We start from the raw sequence: 24,555 nt of genomic DNA on the forward strand, positions 1-24,555 counted from the left end.
GGCTCTGCATCCAGCACATCTTACTCCTGTCATGTCCATCTCCTGCTATGTGGTCCCACCACTAGACACATTCCCCTCTCCACCTTCTGCAGGGATTGCTCCCTCCATGTCTCACTTATTCACTCCTCCCTCCCCACCAATTGTCCCCTTGGCACCTATCCCATTGACCTCAAGAGATGCTCCACTTGCGCCCACAGCTTTCTCCTCACCACCATTCAGGGCACCAAACAGTTTTTTTTCCAAGTGAAGTAAAGTTTCACCTCTGAATCTGCAGGGGTCATCTATTGCATGCAGTGCTCCCATTGTGGTCTCCTCTACATCAGAGAGTCTGGGTGCAGACTGGAAGATTGCTGTTCAGCACTTTGACTCTACTGCAATGGCGTGGCTCTCACAGCGGTCACCTATTTCAGTTCCTTAACCCATTCCATGGCCTTGTGCACTCCCAAATGGAGACCACCTGAAAATTGGAGAAAAAACACCTAATCTTCTTTCTGGGTACCTGCCAACTAGATGGCATTAATATTGACTTCTCTAGCTTTCATTAAATTCCCACACTTCTTCCCTGTTGCCTTCCCCTGCTCTCTCTCCCTTCCCTGTCTCCTTTTGAATAGACATGATCAATTTTCACCTCTCCCCTTATCATATCCAGTTAACTTTTGTTACTCTGGATTCTTCCCCCAGCCAGCATTGTCTGAATTCTGAGATTTCCTGCTTTTGGATCATTCTGTTTATTTCTTGAAGGGATCAGGCCCGTAGCGCAGGCAATAATATTTGTCTTTTATGGATGCCGAAAGACCAGCATTTTATTCAATTTTTACTTGTATCTGGCCATGTTCTCGATATACTGAGCAGCAGTACTCAATTTCCCATGTCCTTTGGCTCTGAGCAATCTGTGTTTGGCATTTCAAAAGCACCAGAGAAGGTTCACCCATCATTGCCCTCCAGTAGATTGAGAATTTTTTGTTTTCTTGCCTTTTTCATGGTCAAACTCTTCAGCAAAGTTTTGATTGTGTTCAATCAGTTGTGGTGGGCAGGATGTAACATGTGTAAGCCTGACTTAGCCTGATACTTGTAGGACAATGGATTAAAAGCTTCAAAAATACCAGTGTTCCAGATACTAAGAGATGCTACTTCAACATGAGACACTTGGGTTCAATCTTTAACCCTTTGGACTCGGTGGTCATTTTCAACCTTTCATAATGTATGCTTTGGACTGGGCCCATGGGTTAACTACAGTACTAACACCAGTATGTTGGTTATAACCACCAGTGTTTGGTTATGAAACCAGACATAGAAAGCTTGGACACTGTATATTTACTTGTTGGTAATCCCTGAAAACCGGGACACGAAGTCCAAAGGGTTAATATATATTTTGTATATTCTCACTGTTAATCCATTACCACACGATTGGAAAAATTGTGAACTGAGTCGATAAGAATATGGCGGGAAATTAAAAAGTATTAATAGGAGCATGTAAATGGTTGAACTAACTTGGGCCAAATGGCCTGTCCCTTTTCTTTGTCTGAAGGGAGTCTGAGAAAGAAAGCTTTTTTTTGCTTAATCTTTTTTCATGTAAACTTTTGTACATATTTATAATTGTGGAAATATTGAGACCAATCAAATGAGATGCAACAATGAGCTGTATAGTGACTTCAAAGTTTTATCCTTTCAGCCACTTTGGGGTGAAATGTAATTTTCTTCTACTGGAGATTGGAGGTGGCTGAAGCATCCTGTCTTGGATCTACAGATGGCTACAGGAGATGCTGGATGATGGTGTAGGTAATAACAAAATTATTGGAAGAACTTAACAGGTTGCTTAGCCTCCATAGGAGGTAAAGCTATAATCAACATTTTGGGCCTGGTGCTGCAGCATTTGAGAATGAGACTTGCCTTAAAGGAGAGGTCTTGGTTACTGTTGGTTGGTGCATTGCTGTTGTCTTCCCTGTGGGTGGATTTCAGTAACAAGTAATTTGCACCCTTCTGATTTTTTAACATGGACATGATGAGCATGTTTCTGTGAATCAGCTGGAAAAGTAGTCTTTCTGTTTGCATTTGATTGCTCATACACTTTGCATGGACTGTAATTTGTTTGATAAACAATTGACTTTAAAATAAAATGATTGTTGTGTAATTGCCTTGTGTTCAAGGATACATTATTAGAGCTTAGTAATTTTCATTACAGTTTGGAGGTTGGATTTTCTTCCCAAAAGATGTGATAATAAGTCTGCTATAGAAGACTTAATAAAACATTAGAATAATTTTCACTTTTATACCTCCCAGTTATTTGATTTTCAACTTTCTCAAAGGACTTGTCACCCACTTGTGTTTTCTTTGCATCAACAGATGAATGTCCTTTCACCTTAAAGCAGTTCCACATTTTAGAACATAAAACATTACAGCACATTACAAGCCCTTCGGCCCACAATGTTGTACTGACCTCTATAAACCTACCCAACAAACTAAACCTTCCCTATCTCACCCATAACCCTCTTTCTTGCATCCATGTTCCTCTCTAGGAGTTTTTTTAAATGTCCCCATTGTATTAGCCTCCACCACCATTCCGGCAATGTGTTCTAGGCATCTTTTTAAAAAATCATAGCTCTGTTGTCTCCCCCTAAACATTCCTCTCCTCACCTTGCCTTGTACAGATGTCCTCTGGTGTTTGCTACTCTCACCCCAGGATAAAGGTGCTGGCTGTCCATATCTATGCCTCTCATAATCTTGTAGATTTCTATTCAGTCACCTCTCATCCTCTTCTCCAAAGAGAGAAGTCCCAGCTCTGCTAACCTTGCCCAATAAGACTTGGATGTCCTTGTGCAGCGTAACTTAAAAGTTGATGCCCAGGTAGGATGGGTAGTGAAGGTGAATGCTAGCATTAATTTCAAGAAGTATAGTGTATAAGAGTAGAGAGATGTTAATGAGACTCTATGGGACACTGGTGTGACTCCATTTAGAGTACTGTGTACAGTTTTGGTCCCCCTATTTTAGAAAAGATGTTGTTAGAGAGGGTGCAGAGATTTACTAGGATGATTGCTGGAATGCAGGGACTGGCGTATGGGGAGCATTTAACACCCCTTGGGTTGTATTCGTTGGAGTATAGGAGAATGAGGGGAGATCTCAGAGACATTTTGAATATTGAAAGGTTTTGACAGTGAATGTGGATAAAATGTTTCCCTTGATGGGAGAATTGAGGACAAAGGGTCATAGTCTTAAAATTAGAAGTTATCCAATTAAAACAATGGAGGAAGAACTTTAGTCAGAGGGTCGTGGATCTGTGGAACTCACTGCCGCACAAAGCAGTGGAAGCCAGATCACTGGGAGTATTTAAACAGGAAATGGCTAAGTAGCTCATTAGTAAGGGTATCAAGGGATATGGGGAAAAGGCTGGAAATTGGATCTAGGTGTGAGCATAGTTCAGCTTAGTGTAGAGTCACAGAAACAGATTTAATGGGCCTAATGGCCTGCTTCTGTTCCTTTATCTTGTGTGACACGTTCTCCAATACAGATGACATCCTGGTAAATCTCCTCTGTGTCCTCTCCATAGCTTCCACATCCTTCATGTAATGAGGCAACCAGACAAGAACACAATATTCAAAGCATGTTCTAACCAGAGTTTTGTCAAAACAATCATTTGTGATTGAAAAGCCTCATCCGTCATGTTCCATATCACATTAGTTGGCATTTTTACACAAGTAAAGGAGAAATATCGAAAAGAAAATGAGCATACTTGCCTTTGGAATGGCCGTTCACACAGACAGGAGGTTTACACTGCAGATGTGTTGATTTCAAAGCTGCAATGTTTTTGGAGGCTGGATGTTTGAGGTGGGAGTGCATTCGGTGGAAAGATGACTTGCAACACCCAGTGGGAGAGAAGCAGGCGGTGGCTGGCACAACGCGGGATCAATGACTGTCTTCCTTACCTATGATACCCCACGCAGCTGGAACTTCTCTGAGTATCCCTGGCTCTGGCAGAGTGGATCCAGCTGTGTAACAGATTATGGGTAAGGAAAGTGCTCATTGCTCCCGCATTGAGCCGCTGCAAGCTGGTGTGGCACTTAGGTGAACTCTGGGCTTGGTAGTATAACACCCCTGTTGCTCTGTCTGGAGTTGTGGGGGGGGGGGGGGTGTTGTTGCCTGCTAGGGCAAGGAGCAAGGTGATTGTGGTCAATTTGGACTGCAGCTGCTCTGAAAAATGTGTAGGGATCCTGGTGAAAACTTGCGGGATGGAATTTGCATAATAATAAATTTCATCTCGGCATTTTATACTACCAGCGAAAGTTTTCTGCTTTTTAGTGGCTGTGTAAAAGTGCTTAATGACTACAACAGAGAAGTGTGATTTCAGTCTAAGAATTTTCTTTTAATTGATCTTTCTGCTTGGATGCATTACAATGCATTCCTGAAATTGCAGACGACCCATGTTTCCCTCTGGTATGTATAGAAGTTGACACTTGGGTAAAATGGGCCAGAAATTGTAAAGTGAAGAACTGCAGAGATTAGAAAATCCAAAACAAAAAACACAGGATTCAATAGAAACCTTCCTCTAATGTCATTCAACTTCCAGATGTCTCTAATATTTCTGATTACACAAAAAAATGGCTAGTTCTGACAGAAACTGGAAAGTCTGGTTGAGCCCTTGGTACTGCATTCAATAATTTCAGTTCAATCAGCCTTACCAGTTTGTAACAGAGCTGGTTAGTTGTATGTAAAAGCAGGATGCTGGGGTGCTTGGAGGCTCAAGCGATACAGTATAGAACTCCAATTTAACGCAAATCTAGATATAGCATGATGTCATTTGCCGGGGACTGCCAGGGTAGTGTTTACTAAAAATTAATTTGTTTTAATTCAACTAACTACAATTTATTTAAACCCCAATTTAACGTGACCCCACTTTTTTACAATGTGACTTTTTTGGACCCCAATTATTATGTTATAATGGGGTTCCACTGTACTTGTAGGATGGGCAGCAAGATGTGTTTCTGATTCACTGGGATGTGTTTGCAATTTCTATGGTTGTTTCCTGGAATATTGAGCATTTTCCAATATTTGTTTTGTTGATGATTCCCCCCCCCCCCCCCCCTTGCCATTATTGCCATTTTCCTAGAACACAGTCTTTGTAAAAAGGGTGGAATGAGAATAAGGAGTCATTCCCATTCTGATTTTTTTTTTTTACCTCCTCAATCTCTAGTAAATTTACTGGAATGCCTGCAGGCATTCCGTGAACAAAGGATGATGCGTGGTTAACGTCATACTTGACATTGTTACTGTGGCGCTGTACATCCCATGTAGATCAGACATTGAAATGGATATTGCTGCAGCAGTATTGCAAGTCCAGCCTCATCAATTACTGCACTTCTTGTATTCTGTCTAAGCATGCACTGTTATATGGACAATTGGAGTTTTGGTTGTTTCCGTGTGAATGGCTATTTTGGAAGGTAAGTGTGACAATTGGCAATTTTGGAGCAGGGGGCCCAAATGTTAGCAAAAGTTTTTTTTAAAAACATAACTATTTGACCCTCTGTTGCCAGCTTTCTCCTTTTGAAATTTCATGAACTGCTGTGTTCTACAACTCAAGTATTTATATGAAGTATTTATTTTCCCATTTTCCTGTAATCCCTCTATTTCACCTTCAAATTTGCCAAATGTACTGAAGCGTACAGTAAGTGGAAGTTTGTTTAAGCCATCCAATAAATTTGGATGCTGTTATCAAACCCTCACATTTTCACTTGACACTAAACTCATTCACTTTCTCTTGGTCTCTCCTCCACTCAGATGCTTCCCCTATTCTCTTTACCCCTTTGCAAATTAAAACACTCCTGTTTTAAGTCTTGTAGTTTTCATGGAAGCTTGATTTGAAATCTTCCTTGCATAAACCCATAGAACATGACGGCACAAACAGACCATTTGGTCCTTCTAAGCTGTGCCGAAACATCATTCCACTAGTCCCACTGACCAACACCCATTCCACAATCCTCTCGACCTCCCCATCCATGTATCTAATTTATTCTTAAAATTTAAGTGAGTCTGTATGTACCACATCCACACTCCCACCTCTCTGAGTGAAGAAGTTCCCTCTAATGTTCCCCCTAAACATTTCTCCTTTCACCTCAAAGCCACGTCCTCTTGTATTTATCTCTCCTAATCTAAGTGGTAAGAGCTTACTTGCATTTACTCAGTTTATACCCCTCATAATTTTGTAACCCTCTATCAAACCTCCCCTCATTCTTCTACACTCCAAGAAATAAAGTCCTAGTCTGTTTAATCTTTCCCTTGTAACTCCTGATCTTAATTGTTTCTCTGATCCTACTTGACCAGGAGTTTTGTTAGGATAGCTCAAGTGATAAAATCTTTAAATAAAGTTTCAAAAAAAAAAGGATAGCTAAAGTGTTCTTATTTTCTGAGCAACAGGATGAGATTCTCTCCCTACCATGTTGCAGTTTCTTGTGGTTTGTTTTTCTCTGTAGTTTTTGCATGGTGGAAACTGGAATATCAGGAGATAAAGAACCACTAAACAAGGAAGTAAACTACTGTATGTTTCAGTGTACAAATTGAGTTGGGAAACCCTAAAAAATTTCTCTAAAGGGAGGTTGACTTGTACTCTGGATATATATTTGAGACCTTAAATTCACCGAAAAGAAAAACTAGATTGACGTCAATTCGGCACTGCTCCCTGACACCTCACTGCTGGACGCCACCATATCTGCTCCTACCTGACATCCTGAGGTTGCTGTTCCTGCCTGGTTGGCTGAGGTTTCTGCTCCTTCTGGAACACAATGTTGGCGTTCCATCTCAGGGGCGTGTTGCTGTCTGATAGGCTGATATGTTATTTTAAAAACTTGTTTACAGCTTTGTTACTTGCAATTGGGGTGTTTTTTTAAAAAAAAAGAATTGGGTTGTTCCTGGGAGGCTTGGTAGCCCGAAAAATGGGGGTTTATTTGTATGCCGGATATACCATAAAAGCCTTAAAATTGGGCTGAAAATGGGGGTCGATGTACACCGAAATATGCAGTAGTTAAAATAGAAAGAAAACCAATGTTATTAATTGTATAAATCAAAAAAGGTGGCTAAAGTGAAATTGTTCCACAAGGTTGATGCAGCATGCATTTAGGAAGAGCAGTAGTGTTTGACAAATTTACTGGAGTTCTTTGAAGATGTAATGAGCACAGTGGGTTGAGGGAAACAGCTGGATGCAGTATACTAGGATTTCTATAAGGTGCTGTGTAAAAGACGCCCATAAATAATCATGTATGGAATTGGGAATAATGTAAATAGCATGAGGAGAAGATTGGCCAATAATGTAAATTATGCGCATTGTGTAAATGTACATGTGCACCAAAGTTTCTGCTGTAGCTGTTAACTTATTTTTTTAAAAAACCTGTAAAAATGTACTTAATTGAATTAAACAAGCAATAAATTTAAAAAATGTAATAAATATTCACAGTTAACCTAGTGCAAAATAAGTGACTAGGGAGATGGGGGTCTTTTATCATGTTGGCTGGCTTTGAGGCAGCGCCTCACATGTATTTAATGAATGGGAATTGGAGCCTGTGATGTTTGTTAGCTTTCTGTGGTACTGACCACCACCATCATGAAATGCTTCAAGCGTCTGGTGATGGGAACACATCAAAGCACACCTTCCAGATATGCTGGACCCATTTCAATTTGCTTATAGAATAAATCATTCCACAAATGATATTATAGCCTTGCTTCACTCTATACTGGTCCACCTGGAGAACTATGCCTCATGCCAGGCTACTGTTTCAGCTTGGTGTTTAATACGATCGTTCCCCAGAGTCTGGTGGAGAAGATGTCTTCGCTGGGACTCAACACTCCTCTCTGTAACTGGATCCTGGACTTTCTAATGGAAAGACCACAGACTGTCCAGATAGCCATGGGCCAGTGGAGGATTTGCCATTAGGTTGAATAGGCTTAAATCTAGGGGCCCAGAAGGGAGGGGCTCCTGGGCAGGAGTGGGGACACAAGGCTCCTGGGTGGGAGCAGGGATAGTGGGCTATGAGATTCTTTTGACTCCAAAATTTTCAATCGAATATTTTTCCCCTCCTCCGGTGTTTATTGACCCCCTGGAATTTTATGACCCCTTGGATAGTCCCATTGACCCCCAAGGGTCGATATCTATCACCTTGGAGATCCCTAATACTAGATATTTAATGTAATGTCATTTTAATTCTTTTCAACAAAGGGAGGGGCATGGGGGCAAGGTCAGGGGGAGGATTATTAAAGCTCAGATGAGGGGCCCAGGTGGTAGTTAATCTGCCACTACCATGAACTGATTAGGGATAGTCAACATGGCTTAGTGCGTGGAAGGTCGTGTTTCCTCAATCTTAGCTTTTTGAGGCATTTACCGGGAAAGATGACAAAGTAAAGATGTTGTCTACATGAACTTTAGTAAGGCCTTTGACAAGGTCCTGCATGAGAGGTTAGTCAGGAAAGTTCAGACACTAGGCATTCTTGGTGAAATAGTGAACTGGATTTGACAATGGCTGGATGGGAGTGAGTCGTGGTGGATGAGTGCTTCTCAGATTAGAGGCCTGTGACTAGTGGTGTGCCTCAAGGATTGGTGGTGGGACCTTTGTTTGTCATCTGCATCCGTGATCTGAATGACGATGTGGTAAATTGGATCAGCAAGTTTGCAGATGGCACTAAGATTGGAGATGTGGACAGTGAAAAAGGTTTTCAAACTTTGCAGAGGGATCTGGACCAGCTGAAAAATAGCAAATGGAATTTAATGCAGACAAATGTGAGGTGTTGCATTTTGGGAGGACTGACCAAGAATGGACATGCATGGTAAATGGTGGGGCACTGAGGAGTGCTGTAGGACAGAGGGATATGGGAATACAGATATACAATTCCCTGAAAGTGGCATAAGAGGTATGTAGGGTTGTAAAGAGATCTTTTGGCATATTGGCCTTCATAAATGAAAGTATTGAGTATACCTCTATCCCGCACACAAAAGCACTCTACTTCTTCCTGGACCAAAGACCTAACCATTCACCCTCTACCACCATCCTCCTCTGCCTGCAGAACTTGTTTTCACCCTAGATAACTTCCCCTTCAACTCATCGCATTTCCTCCAAATTAAAGGATTAGTAAAAAAAATTTTAGGCACAGACTAAAAAGCTTGAAAAGGCTGTTTCTGTGCTGTAATATAATTCGTAGGACCACAAGAATGGCAGAGAGAACATCACTGGAGTCTCCCTCTTCCCCCCCCCCCCCACCACATCGACATGATCTACCAGGATAATTGTCTGAAGAGGGTGTGCAAATTATTGAGGACCCCTTCCACCCTGCCCACAGTCTCTTTCAGGGAAGAGATACAGGAGTATCAGGGGCACCATCACCAGGCTGAGGAACCGCTTCTTTCCAGGGGCAGTGAGAATGCTGAATGACCAAAGGAAATGCTCACACTAACCATCTGATACTCTCATGTTTTTAAAAAAAAATTAATAAAAATAAATAAATAGTTTGTACGGATGTATTGCTTGTCTGTATGTGTTATGCCAGGTTCTCTGTATGTTTTGCACCGACGACTGGAGAATACTGTTTTGTCAGGTTGTGCTTGTCCAATCAGATGGCAATAAACTTGACTTGATTTCTTGACCCTTCTGTGTTCCCCGATGGTTGAATTCTGAAACTAGGTTGCGATGCAACCTGTCATTATATTTTCCACAGTGCACCTGTGGAGGTTGGATAGAGTATGCAATGGTTAACCAATAGAAGCAGAGACTTTGGTTAAATGTGCATTTCTATAGTTGGTGAGCGGTGCATCAACTATTTGGAAGAGGGGACAATATCATTTTGCTGATGTGCTCAATTAAGTGGAAAAGCAAATTGTGCAGAGAAATGGATGGGTTAAGAGAATGAGCAAGGAAGGGTCTGACAGATGGAGTACATTGTTGGTAAATGTGCAGCCTTCTGCTTTAGAAGGGAAAATTAGAAGATCAGATTATTTAAATGGTGAAAAATTGCAGTATACTGTTGAGTCAGGGAATTCCAAAAGTTTGGAGAAAAAGGAAGACAAATAGGATGCTGTCCATCATTGCTTTGAGAACTGAATTTAAGAGCTGGAGATACTGCTGCAGCCATTCAGCATACTGATGAGGCTGCATCTCTGTAGTTCTGGTCTCTAAGATGTATTTAGAGACCGTGAAGAGGTGGTTCAAGTTGATTCAGAGATGAGGGATTTGGTCTCTGAGAAGAGATTGAAAGGCGTGGGACTGTACTTGCTGGAATTTGGAAAGAGGGATCGAAAGAAAAGTTCTGAAGGGTATGGATAAGTTGTTTCTATTGGTAGGTAAGGCAAAAACTCTGGACTATTATTACCACTTAAATAGTTTGATCTGTTTGTGGATGGCCTTGCATTTCGTGAGTTGGTACTCCACTTGCCCACTCCTTTAACCCTATGATTGTGACCTCTACAATTTGCCTTTGGTGTCATCAGCAAACTCAAATGGAATGTACTTGGGCCCCTTCTGCAAATCACTTGTGTGTATTGTTAACAGTTGCGTGCTCAGCACTGATCTTGCAGCATTAACTCACTAACTGCTACCAACCAGCGAAACATTCATTTGTCCCAATTTTCTGCTTTTATTGGATAACCCAGCCATTTTCAGCCTTTTTTCAGCTATGGCCCCTAGAGGTCTGCCCAAAGTTTATGGGCTTTCTTCCCTGTGAAGCAGTCAAGTTTTAGTTTCTTCTGTACTTCGGTCGCAGTTTTTTTGAGAGATGAAAAGAAAACTTGGCTTACTTGTTCTGTGGCCCCTATAGGGGTGTGCGTTTAAGGCCCCTGTTGAGTGTCTGAGCTAACCTATCCTCCCTCCTGTCATTGGCAGTGCATTACTGTTAATTCCATGCAAGCATCGTTCTCTTGTGCAGGTCAAAGCATATGACATCCACCAATTCCCATCTATCCACTGGATTTTTTGTATTCTAAAGAAGCCCAGTAAATAAAGCCTGGATCCTCTTCCTGAATCCATGCTATGTCTGCTTGATGGAATAATCTCTAGTCATGTGCCTCACTATTAAGAATTTTCCCAACTAGTATCCTTACTTGCCTTTTTAGCTTTTTTAAGCTGGAGTTGCATTTGCTATCTTGTTGGGCATGTCCACATATTTTGGTAAATTATATGTTTATTATTGCTGTCATTTCTTTTAGTAACCCAGAATGCATTCCATCAGAACCAGGGTACATGTCTACCTTTGACCGATTTAGATTTCTCAGCACATTCTTCTCCCTTACCCGCCCCCCCTCCCCCCCCCCCACATCTAGTTGTGGAGAAAGCTAGAGTGAAAAAGCATGCACCAACAGGCTTACACATTTTTTCCCTGCAGCCATCACACTCCTGAACAAACCCTACAATAGTGTTCTTGTGCTGCCCTTGCAATTGATCTCTTCATTGTAACCCTATACAGTCATCTGACTTGTGGTCTTTGTATTACTCTGCGAATGTTGGAAAAATCCTATGGAGAAGAACCCTTTTTGTTGAGCTAATGTGACAAACCCTAGCTCTTCAGTGCTAGTGATTGGGCTCTTGTCTCCCATCACCTCCTTAATATCAATCTTTGTCATGTTTCCTGTGTCTTCCATAGTGAAGACTGACAAAATAGCTGTTCAGTGCCTTGTCTGTCTGCATTACCTGGCATTCTCCCTTCTCGTCTTAGGGGCTTGTTTACTTAGATTCCCTCTTTCACTATATATTTAGAAAAACTTTTACTATGTTTTAATGTTCTGTACTAGTTCACATTCATAATGTATCTATCTTTATTGCTTTCATGTTTTTGTTGCTTTTTGAAGTTTTGCTAAACTGGTTTCCTACCACTCTTGGCCACTTTGAATTCTTTGCTTTCCTTTATTTCCTTGGCTATCCCTGCTCTTATTATACTTGTTTTTAACTGGAATATACTTTTGAGCACTAAAAAAGCTCAAGTCTTCAACAGTCCCACAATGTAGCTTGTTTTTCCAATCTGTAACCCAACTCCTCCCTTTTCTCATTGTGGTCTCCTTTGTTTATAGCTTTCTCACCCACCATATTTATCTGAAATTGAATGATGCTCTGATCATTCTTTCCTAGAGGATCCCTAACTGTAAGGTCATTAATTTTGTGTGTCATTACACAGGACAGATCTAAGACAGCATACTTTGAGAAAATTGCGGCCTCGATAGACTTGATTTTACTAATCGCTGTGTGGGTTATCAGCCCCATTTCCCCCTTATAACAACTGCTATTCCATTCTTGCATGTGTCAATTACTTACTTGTTGCTTGTACCACTAATGTTATTGGTGGCCTTTAGATGTCTCCCACCAGTGATTTCTCCCTTATTATTCCTATTCTCTACCCTGAAGCAGCCTGGTAAGGCTGTCACAGCCCCCACGCTGGCTGCCGCCCCTGCCTTGAGGGGGTCATGGAGGGAGAGGGGATTGCGAGCTGACGGCAACCCAGCCCACGCAGGGACGCGCAGAATGGCGTCGGAAACTGCCTCTGTGCGGTTCCTGACCTTGCCAGGCATGCACGGTGCATCCCGGGTCCGTGAACTATTGGACTGTGTGTGGGCTGTGGGGGGACCCAAGCGGCCACACCGGGAAGGGCCCGACAACGTTGGAAGAAGAGGACTTACCTTTAACGAGCAGTTCACAGGAACAATTGGAGATGGAGTCTAGAGAAGGTAGGCCTCAAGATGTGGAACTGGAATGGAGTCTGTGTAGTTTTGGAGGGATTGCTTATCATATGGATAATATATCTAAACAAATGACAAGGATTTTTGGAAGTGACAACTAAAATATCTAATATGTCTGAAGATATGTCTACACTTAAGAAGGATGTCAATAAATGTATTAAATCGGTGGATACAGTGCAAGAAAATAAAAAAAATTGAAACAGCCTTTTCTGAATGTAAAGATCAAGTTGTACGTAATATGGAAAAAATAGAGAAAGTGGAAGATTCGTTTGTGGATTGGGGAATCCAGAAGAAAGACTTACTGGAAAAAAAAATGGACTCATTGGAAAATCAAAGTCTGAGAAATAATGTGAAAATTGTGGGTCTTCCAGAAGACATTAAAGGATCTGATCCAATAAAAATTTTTTAAGAGTTGGATCCCCGAGGTGTTAGGTAAAGAGTTTTTCTCGGGAGATATAGATTTGGAGAGGGCACATAGAGCATTATGAAAGAAACCATTACCGGGACAACCACCACGAGTGGTCTTAGTTCAGGCACCAAACTATCAAGACAGAGAAATTATACTATGGTTGGTGGTACAGAAGGCAAGACAAAGTCAATCTCCAATGATAACTCAACATAATAGTATTTTTTAATGCAGATTTGAGTCAAGAAATTATTAGGCGATGACGGGAGTTTAATTTGGCTAAAAAAGTGCTGTGGCGGAAGGGTTATAAATTTGCTTTTCGATATCTTGCTGTGTTAAAGGTCTTTTATGGTAACTTTCAATCTCAATTTTTTGAGAATGATCATGATGCATTAGTTTTTGCTAATTCATTACCAGATTTATGTTGACAAGGAAGAGTTTTGCCATAGTTGTCTAAAAAGAGGGCAAATGGAAATGGGCAGAATGGGGAAAAATGGAAAGAAAGAGGTTTTAACACAATCTTATTGACATTGAAGACCCGGAACAATCATTGGGAATGGAGTCATTGGGTTGAATATATTTACAGTATTGAATTGTATTAATATGAATGATGTATTTCTGGTTTGGGGAGGTGGTGGATGGCACTGAAATCTTGGATAGTTATCTGCCACTAGTGGGGTTTACCACACCCAGTTTTTTTTTTTAGGGCGTTACTACCTTTGGGTAGTGTTTTTTTTGGGGGAATAATCTCTCTTTTTTAAAAAAAAATATATATTTAGGGGAGGGAGAGTGGTTTTCATTTATTAGAAGGGGAGTGATATTTTGTAGTAAGTGACTACATTGTTAGTTTGTAAAGATGTCTAGTTTGAAATTTGCAACTTTTAATGTTCAGGGGTTGAATAATACGATTAAGAGAAAGCGAGTTTTAGCTTGTATTAAGAAATCAAGTCAAGTTTATTTTTTTTACAAGAAACACATTTGACTGAAAAAGAACACTTGAAATTGAAGAGAGATTGGGTTGGGCATTTGTGTTTTTTTTTTAAATTTAATTCTAAGGCAAAGGGTGTAGCAATTCTAATTTATAAGAATTTGTCTTTTGAGTTGCATACTATGGAAGGGTTTTAAAGGTGAATTGTAAAATCTTTACTGAATTTTGGACTTTGCTTAATATTTATGCACCTAATGTGGCTTTGTTGGACAGAATCCCAAAAAGTATATAAAGAAATCAAAGATGATGATACAAATTGGGGCCTTGATGAAGGATTTAAATTTAGTGGATATTTGGAGAAGGGTTAATTAATCCTACAGAGAAGGCTTTTTCTTTTTATTCGTCTCGACATGATTCATTTTCTAGAATAGATTTTTTTTTTAGTATCGGCACATTTACAAGGAAGGGTATCACAGGCAGAATATAAAAGCAGGGTTATCTCAGATCATTCTTTATATTTTTTCTTATGCAAGTTCAGAAGTGGTACGCTCATAGATGGAGATTTTTTAATAATGGAACATAATTTAAGCAGATCTAATTGTGGAAAGATCTTCCGTTAACTTTAATTGGTCTAGTTAATTGTATTAAGATTAATGTTTTTCCTCTTATTCAATATTTATTTCATTCAATACCGTGTTCTCTTACAAAGAATTTCTTTCAGGATTTAAATAAAGATACGAGAGAATTTTTATGGAAAGGTAAATTACCACAGGTAGCATTAAATAAACTCACTTGGAAGTATGTGTTAGGTGGGCTTCAATTAAATAATTTTCAGAATTATTATGAAGCAGCCTAGTTGGGGCTAAAGTTGAGATGGCCTGTATTCCTGAAGTTGAGGTGTATCAATTTGTATTTCGATGGAATGTAAATTTGTTGAAGAAATATAATATGCCGATATTAAAACATTTATTAAAATTATGGATTAAAAAAAATTGACAATTTACCTTTTGATCCTAAAATCTTAACGCCATTATATAATAATCAACTTATTTCTTTTTCAATGTTTAATAGTTATTTAAAGAGTTGGGATTTTAAAGGTATAAAAACATCACAGGATTGTTTTGTACAAGGTCAGTTTTTTTTACTCAATTAAAAGAGCGTTTTGATATTGCTGAAAATTCTTTATTTGTTTATTATCAACTTCAATCTTTAGTGAAAAATATGTATAATAGAGATGATTTTACCTGTATTGATGGAAGTTGAGTCTTTGATTTCTTCTATACCAAAAAGGGGTTATATTTCTGTTATGTATCAAGTATTATAAGACAGTATGGATAAGTCGGAATGGAGGAAATCTAAGCTTAAATGGGAAAATGATTTAGCTTTTGTTTTTCCTGAAGACTACTGGGCAGATACGTGTCATGATAGTGTTACTAAATTGACGGATGTACAGTATGGAATGGTTAATTATAATTTTTTACATCAATTGCATTTAATACCAGAGAAATTGAAAAAATATGGTTTTAGTAATTTGGATTCTTGTTTTAGATGTGGTGTATGTACTGGAACTTTTTTACATGCTGTCTGGTCTTGTATGTATGTACAACCATTCTGGGATGAAATTAAGTTAATTTTGGAAAAATTGTATAATTTTAAGTTACTGTTAGATCCATCTATTTTTTTTAATGGGTTATATGATTCTTTTAAGGAGATTAGGGTTGGATAAATTTCAAATTGCATTTATATATTTAGCATTGTCTAGCTCATATGTGTAGCAAGTACATGGAAAGATAATATAGTGATTAATATATTGCGATGGCATAATGAATTGAAAGCTTGTATTGTTATCGAAAAACGTATGTATAATCTACATGACAATTATTCTTTTTTTGTTAATAAGTTGTTGCCATATTTGGAATATATGCATTTAGATATATTTTGATTTATTATATCTTAGTTTCTGTTTATATTTTTAGCTCTCCTTAAGAGAGTTGGCTGATGGGGTGGGGATTAATTTTTTTATTTTGTTTTTAAAAATTTTTAAATTTATTTTTAAAGTATATTCATAAAATTTTCTTTATGGAATGTACTTTGTTTTACTATTAATAATTCTTCAAATAAATAGTTTGTTTTTTTAAGTAAAAGCATTTTGTGCCACCAGCAGGCTGTTCATCCCACTATTTTGAAGTTGGCTTTCAAAGTACATATCTGTTCCTTTGCCCCACTTGCTTATGACAACCAAATCCTGGCAGTAGTCTGTGATGCAAAGGAAACAAAAATGTAGTACTGGTGGTTAAATAAAGCAACAGACCGTTTCAATAATAATATAATAAAGGTAGGCCAAAAAAATCTAATGTAATAGAGGAGCAGAATTCTGTATGAAACCAAGGGAGATTAGTTAAGATCACAATTTGATACCAATATTTTTGCAGCTCATGGAAAAAGCGATTTTAAAAACTAGCACCCTGGTTGGTGCCCAACTAACTTTGTAAAAGTGAGTTCTAAATGACTTCAAATATATACTTTGTTTTAAGCTGTTTTTGAATTATCTCACCAAAGTGAAACCTCTGATCTGTCAAATGTCGTCTTTACTCTTCAATTAATGCTCAGTTCTTCAACTCTTTGCAAGAATACTGCACTTAAAATTCTTAGATGGGTATATGACAGATTTGATTGAATTGTCTTTTTCCACGTACAAGTCTATTGTGAATTCAGGCCATGATATAATGAGATATATAGTCCAAACTTGCTCTTCACTGTAGGACTGGGGGTGGTGAATGCAGAGTATGTCCCCATAGCTTTTAGAAAGCCAGTCCAATGCTTTTTAAAAAGAGAAGTTTTCTTTGTACCCTGCAAGTCCATTTCTGAGTTATCATCCAAGGCAAATCAACCTGAAGTGTCGGAGAAAAGGGAGCTTTATATAATACGCAAATTTAAGAGATGTTGGTAAATCGGGATGCATTACCTGTAAGAATGAGAGAACTGGACTAAAAGCAATTTACAGGAACTTTTTATTTTGAGAAAATAAAATTTGTAGTTTTATAGGACTAATTAGAAAAAGGGAAAATTTGACCCTAGAGCAAGATAATACATCTGGTAACGTTGTTACCCCATGTCCAAATCTAGAACAAAATTGTCTCTGAGACCAATCCCGGGTGTACATCAGCATTTAGTCTGAGAACTACAAGCACCTGTTCACAATTTCTCAATTTTCTTTGTAATCAATTTTTGTATGGCTTCAATTTTTGCAGATCACTTGCTAAACTTAAGTTGAAATATACATCAACTGTGTTGCTGACAATGTGGTCCCTTAATCCTGCTCTGCCAATTGATCTTGACCTACTTCCTTTCTTGCCTTGTCCTCATTGCTTTTGGATGCTGAATAGAGAGGAAATCAGCCTTGATGTTCAGTAATTCAGCCTCAGCAATTGAAGATGCATTTTCCAGAGAAGAAATTATTTTTATTTCTATTCTGAATAGGTAACCCCTTATGATCTTCTCTGGTGCTGTTCTTTAATTTGAGGTACAGCAAAGTAACAGGCCTTTCTGACCCATGAGCTGGTGCAGCCCAAATACACCCATTAACCAAGAAACCCCGTGTTTTTTCTCTGGGTCAATTCCAGCAACAGTGATACTAAATTATCTACTTCAAAAAAAGTATGGAACTGCTGCTTGATAATCTGATTCTATTAAATATGCCAGTAAACAGTGGTTAAACCCCAGGCTTGACGAGGTTCAAAAATAAAATCATTGTTCAGAAAACTAGTCAAGTTTTGTTAAGCACTACACTGTATTGCACATGTTTACTGTTTTTATAAATGACTATTACCGGTAGTTAACTTTGTGAAATCTGCCATCTGGCCCTAGTATTAAATTCCTTTGATATCACACTGAAACTAAATAATTGATTCCGGGAAATTGTGAAAGTTTTCCTTTCTCCTTTACAAAATTTCTGCATTTTTTTTTACAAGAAATGGATACATTTGTGAATAAACTTTTTCTATACCATTTGCTTTTCTAACTTTCTATTGGTGTTGCTTTGGCATTTTCTAACATAATTTACTGGCCCAGATTGTACTTTTTTTCTTGATAAGAACATAAATAGGAGCAGAGGTAGTCCATCTGGCCTATTGAAACTGTCCTGCCATTCATTAAGATCATGGCTCATCTGCCATGGACTTGGCTCCACCTACCTATCTTTATCTATAACCCTTAATTTCCCAGCAGTGTTTATATAAAAAAATTTTTAAAAATCTGTCTAGCTGTGTCTTAAATATAATGAGGCAGCCTCTACTCTTGCTTTAGACAGAGAATTCCACAGATTCAATACTCTGGAGAAAAACTCCTCCTTTTCATCTTTCATATTCTACTTTTATGAATCTCAATGCTATGTCTCACTGTCTTCTACCGTGCCAAGACCAGACTACAGAAAGGTCTCTTATGAGAGGATCCCATCATCTCTTACCTCCTCACTTCCAATAATCTCTCTTGCACAGTACCTAACCTCATTGCTTCCCAACCCTGCACTGCCCAGTTGTACTGCCTACCCAAGATCCACAAACTCAATTGCCCCAGTTAAACCACTAGAATTCCCAATAGAAGTGCCATGTTCACAACTTGTAAATTCCATGTTTTGAGTCGAGCAGTCTTGTAAGCGTGCAGTAGCCAGCAGTTTGTGGGTTAATGCAATCTGACCTGTGATGACTATTTCAAATTCCAGTGGCAATTGTTGACTTTAGTTTAACTTTGCTGTCAGTGGAATTTGGTCTTAATTACTGCTGGCAAGTTTCATCAGATGGTGGATGATCTTAGTGAATATTATACTTTTGATGCTGCAGTAGTTTTTAGTTGCTTATTTCTGAGAATCAGCGCACAACTGAAAAAGTTTTACTGGGTGGAGAGAACAACTGTCTAATTGGTCTTGCTGATCAATGCGAAAAGTGTGAGAGAAGTTGAAAACTGATGATTGATTGAAGCCATGTTAATCTGCCACTTTCCCCCTTGCTTTTCAAGCCAGGATCCAGAATCTGAAATTAAATAACATAAATAGGAGCAGGAGTAGGCCATGTGGGCTGACGAGATTGCTCCGCTATTCATTAAATTCTTGGCTGATCTGATTGTGGACTTAAGCTCCACTTCCTGTTCACTTTAATTCCCGTTTTCACAATGTGTCTTGCATGTATTCAATGAGGCAGCCTCTACTGCTACGTTGGGCAGACAATTTCATACATTCACTACTGAGAGAAGCAGTTATTCTTCATCTGTCTTAAATCTATTCCCCTGATTCTAGAGACTGTATCCTCAGTTCTAGTTTGGAAAGACTAGAATGGAACAAGTTTCGAGTATAGAAAGAAATTAGCTGGCAAATGTCACAGTGGTTTACAAACCCCACAAAAGGAGATTTCTACTTCTGGTTGAACTACTGACCACTTTCATGAAGTGGTAGTTTTCTTCTTTGTAACTCGATGTCTCTTCGTGTATTGAGAACATTTCATACTCGCATATATTGATATTGTGCCAATTCACCACTTGATGTTGCTTCTACCACTTCTATCATTTATCCCAGAATTGTTCTGTTCAAGGCTCTGCTCAGCTGTAGCAATGTTTTAAAAGAAAACTCTGTGCTGTCGCTCTTTTCCCTCTATTTTGACAGGTATGATGTGAGATTCATTTGGCAGCTGTATGAAACTGAAGGTCAGGAGTTGGTGTTTATAGCTACCCTCCTTGTAAATTGTGATAAAGATTAGAGCTCTTTATTAATGCTAGATGTTATTATTTGACCTATGATTAAATCGAAATGGAACAACACAAAGTGATATCACTTGAATTTGTAACTCTTGCCTTTAAAGACTGCAAGTTGGGAGTTCATTTTTCAAACTAACAAGCTCTTATCTTATTTACATTGCTCAAAATTGTATCTTATCTGTTCCAAAACAAATGCACATGTGCGTGAAAATGTTGCTAATGCCAATGAAGAATCTGGTCTTTTAACAGGTCAAAAAAATGTGTTGTTACATAGATGAAAAAAAAATTGATGTGAAAATTAACAGAAATACTGTAGCACTTTGCATACATCTTTTTTAAATTAATGAGCCATTTTGACATTGATTCATTGCAATTTTTTAATCCAACTTAAATGTTTACATTCCAATTATAAAATGTTTTTAGCAAATTTAAAGACCATTTAGCCCTTCTAATTATCGTTCGTTCTTGAACAATTCCATTCAAATGTTTCCTCATGGTCTCCAAGTTTATTTTCCTTTGCTTTTTTGATATATTTGATCATCTTAATTCACTATTTCCACATTACTTTAATAGACATTGAATTCTGGGTTAACACCTCTGCAATTTTAAGCTTTTAGGTATTTTAAAGGTATCCCTATTTTACAGTTCACTTTAAATCCATGCCCCCATGTCCTTTAAATTGCCTGTTTGTTTGATCATTTGGATTCTGTCATGTTGGTGGCTAGTTTGATTTTCAGTGGTTGATTTTGCCTTATGTGGGTCACAACTGACTTCAATCATATCTTGTGGCATTTAAAGTGGATGGGGGGGGGGGGGAGAAATAACATTTATTTGTATGCTTTATAAACCCATTCAAGTATTTTAACGTGATCAATATAAGTGACTTGTTAGCCCATTGGTTGTATTTTGACCTTTCATAGTAACTTTCAATAAATTGTTTTTCTATAAAAATTAAGCGACAATAGTTGAGATTAGTTGGAGAGAATGGTCAGTAATGAAATCATTTGATAATTGCAGAATCCTTTTGCAGTTTCTTATCATGAAGTAAAATCAGAAAAGCTTTGTTTAAAACTCCAATTATGAAAGGAGTTATTGACAAATTAGTTTGGATAAAATTGCATTCATGTAAGCCTGAAGTTTTTTTTAGGAACCACTAAATTTAGAGTGGACAAATTCCAAGGCCTTATCAGAGACTTTCAGTATAATTTCCCTTCCAGTGGGAGGATATGGCCTTTCAGACTCTTGTTTAAAGTGGATTTCCATGGTCATTGTAAACAAAAACATTAACTTTTATTCATGTTTGTACAGATTTTGGTCTGTAGTCTGTTAATGAGACTATTTAGAGATCCCTATACAAGTCTGATAATCCGACGCCATTACAGTGCTATACAGAGGTCGTGATCTGAAAAATTGTGCAATTTAAATGAGAAGGCAGAGTTCCATGTTATCTGTGGTTGAAATGATATACTTTTATTGGAGACTTTATTTCTATTGTTAATATCCTTCTGTTCTTGATAATGACTTTGCATCAGAACCCTTTTTAACTATGATCCCATTGTCAGTAATGTATTTTGAACAGTGGTTAAGGAAGCAATCTTGGAAGAGCTTCCTGCTTTTCAACTGATATCAAATCCTTAAGATCTGGCTTAAACAAAAATTACCCCAGCAATGAAGCAGTACTCTGGATATTGCAGTGAAGTGATATCCTGAATCCTATTGTTTAAACTGTGAAATGGAACCTCACCACTTGACTTATCTGTGATGCCCCTGCTAAGTTAAGCTGATATTTTTTACTATTGGAAAATCTCATCTTGAGACTTTTTAAAAATTAAAAGAACAGTTCTTCAGTTTGATGAAAATTTAGATGCGGTATAGTTATTTTCCTTTGTGATTCGACATCTACAGTCCCGCATCGGACTTGTCAGCCACAAACGAGCCTGCAGCTGACGTGGACTTTTTACCCCCTCCATAAATCTTCGTCCGCGAAGCCAAGCCAAAGAAAAAAAGAATAGTTTTAGGTATTGCTTTGTATGTAGAATAAATCATATGGAGGGGGGGGGTGGGGGGGAATGGAAAGAGAGAATTGCAAGGTGCAGGAGAGCATGGATTAAAAAAAAAAGCCTCCATTGTTTTTGCCTTCCTGGCAGTTGCATTTGAAGTATCATGGCAGCACCTGGCAAAAAGGCTTTCACTGCTTGGCAAGATAATTTTTACACTATAGCTGGAATTTTCTTTTTTCTTTTTTTTTTTTTTTTTTATTTTTTTTTTAAATTTTTTTATTTTTCACACCATAAATCACATTAGCCATGATATACACTATTTCTTTTCACACATATACAGTGACTTTTTCTCCCCCCCCCCCCCTTTCCTCCCAAACCACCCCCCCACCCCCCCCTCTCATCCATTTTAGGTATACAATCTAGGTTGCATTAATCCAGTCAGACAATGTTGTCATTCAACAAAATTACACCAGAAATTCTACTGAGTCCATTCTTTTCTTTCCTTCTCCTTCCATCAACTTAGGTAATGTTTGTCCCCGGTAGGTTTTCGCTATTGTATTTAATGTAAGGCTCCTATACTTGTTCGAATATTACAATATTATTTCTTAACCAATATGTTATTTTTTTCTAATGGAATACATTTATTCATTTAAATTTGGTAGTTTCTTCCTTTTAATTTGGTTATGTATTCCATTAATATTTAAAGACATATAGTTCAGCGTAGCCCTTTTATATTTTGTTTATCTTCTCTTTCCGTTTTTCCATCATTACCTTTCCTCCTTTTCCATTTCTGTTTTCTTATTTTCAACTCTTCATAAGACAACATTCCTACAACATCTAACATTTTCCTTATTCTCCTATTTCTATCTTATTTATCCCCAATCTCCCCTTCACCTCCTGAGTTGTCCTTTATCCCTTGTCGGACAACCACATCTCCCCTCTCCATTTGGATTTGCGAATCCACTCGCAAGCGTCAACTGATTGTGCAGTGACCGCTATTTCCCCCCACCCCGCCTCCCCCAGAAAAGATTTCACTTTTCATATGTCACAAAGGTCCCTCTTTTAATTCCCTCCTTATTCTCTCTATTCCATTACCTTCCCTTATTAATTCTTGTCTATACTATCTATATTTTCCTCTAAGTACAGATACATTCATGTATGCTCATTGTCTCTATTCACTCTTATACCTCTTTACCTGCATACATTTCAATCGTGATCATTTTTACTCTCATTACCCGTCTTCATCCCTCAGTCTATTTTTGTCTTTACCCACATACATATCAGTCGTGATCATTTTAACTCTCATTACCCGTCTTCCTCCCTCAGTCTATTTTTGTAATTGTTCTGCAAATTTTCGTGCTTCTTCTGGATCCGAGAATAGTCTGTTTTGTTGTCCTGGAATAAATATTTTCAATACCGCTGGATGCTTTAGTATAAATTTATACCCTTTCTTCCATAAAATCGCCTTTGCTGTATTGAACTCTTTTCTCTTCTTTAGGAGTTCAAAACTTATATCTGGATAAATGAAGATTTTTTGCCCTTTATACTCCAGTGGTTTGTTGCCCTCTCTTACTTTTTCCATTGTCTTCTCCAGTACCTTTTCTCTTGTAGTATATCTTAGGAATTTTACTACAATAGATCTTGGTTTTTGTTGTGGTTGTGGTTTAGAGGCCAATACTCTATGTGCCCTTTCTATTTCCATTTCATGCTGTAGTTCTGGACATCCTAGGGTCTTAGGGATCCACTCTTTTATAAACTCCCTCATATTCTTGCCTTCTTCATCTTCCTTAAGGCCCACTATCTTTATGTTATTTCTTCTGTTATGGTTTTCCATTGTATCTATTTTTTGAGCTAGTAGTTCTTGTGTCTTAGCTAGAATTTTCTAAAGAGAATTTAAAGGTACTACAAGGCACAAAAATGTGAAGGGGATAGAGGTATATCAGGTGCAAGCAGCAGATTTTAGTTTTTGGGCATGAATGTTCAGCACAGATGCATGGGCTAAAGAGTTTGATCATGTGCTGTATTGATCCTATTTCTATGCAAGCATAGCAGTCATAATTTAATGATTAAAAGAAACCTACAAAGACTGAAAGTTCAAAAACATAACTTTTGATGTAGTGGACTTTGCAAAAGAGAAGCCTTAGTTGAAAGTAGTTATAGAATGAAGCTTGGAGTGAATTAACACATTTTGAGAATAGCTATCGTTGGGACATGGTTACCATTAAATTGAAAGGGATGATGACATATAAAGAGGAATTGATGGTAGATATTTTCTAGAAAAATAGTGTTTTAACCAGAATGTGTGGAAGATTTGAGACTGCAGATGCTGGAATCTGGGGCAGAAAGCTATCTGCTTAAGGAACTGCATGTCAAACAACATCAGGGAAAAGTCGATGTTTTGGGTTGGAGAACAAGGTCAATTATGTTTTTTGGGTGAGAATGGGTTTGGTTCGAATGGAAGACGCCTGGTTAATGCTGATTTTGGCAGAATGAGTAAAGTTGATTTGATTCCATTTGAATTCACTTTATTAAGGTTGGCCTTGTTCCCATTTGGTTTGTCTCATTAAGTTTACATTTTTACTACTGTTTCATTGGTTTGAGGAAAATTTTAATGTTAAACTTAGACATACAGCACAGTAGCAGGTCCTTTGGCCCACAAGCCAGTGCTGCCTAATTATACTCGATTGACTTAAAACCCTGGTACGTTTTGAAGGGTGATGGAAAATCTGAGCTTGCAGAGGAAATCCATCCAGATATAGGGAGAACGTGCAAACTCTTTACAGTC

The 24,555-nt window shown here is 38.2% G+C and overlaps 1 protein-coding gene across 5 annotated transcripts in view; it reads left to right on the forward strand.

Moving 5' to 3' along the window:
* The window catches only part of LOC138744301 (mitoferrin-2-like), a 50,470-nt gene that overhangs the window by 7,767 nt on the left and 18,148 nt on the right, over positions 1-24,555 (forward strand). Inside the window, exon 1 of one of the 5 annotated variants that reach the window (XM_069900204.1) lies at positions 1,690-1,775. The exons of 2 other annotated variants lie outside the window; for them this stretch is intronic. In XM_069900204.1, coding sequence (XP_069756305.1) covers positions 1,761-1,775 — 15 coding nt within the window. In that variant the 5' untranslated portion in view covers positions 1,690-1,760. Of the gene's footprint in view, positions 1-1,689; positions 1,780-5,333; positions 5,433-24,555 lie in introns of those variants that run through there. 2 more of the 5 variants (XM_069900205.1, XM_069900206.1) reach the window with 2 other exon arrangements.

Source organism: Narcine bancroftii, chromosome 10 (assembly GCF_036971445.1).
Source record: "Narcine bancroftii isolate sNarBan1 chromosome 10, sNarBan1.hap1, whole genome shotgun sequence".
In the NCBI taxonomy this organism is placed as follows: Eukaryota; Metazoa; Chordata; class Chondrichthyes; order Torpediniformes; family Narcinidae; genus Narcine; species Narcine bancroftii.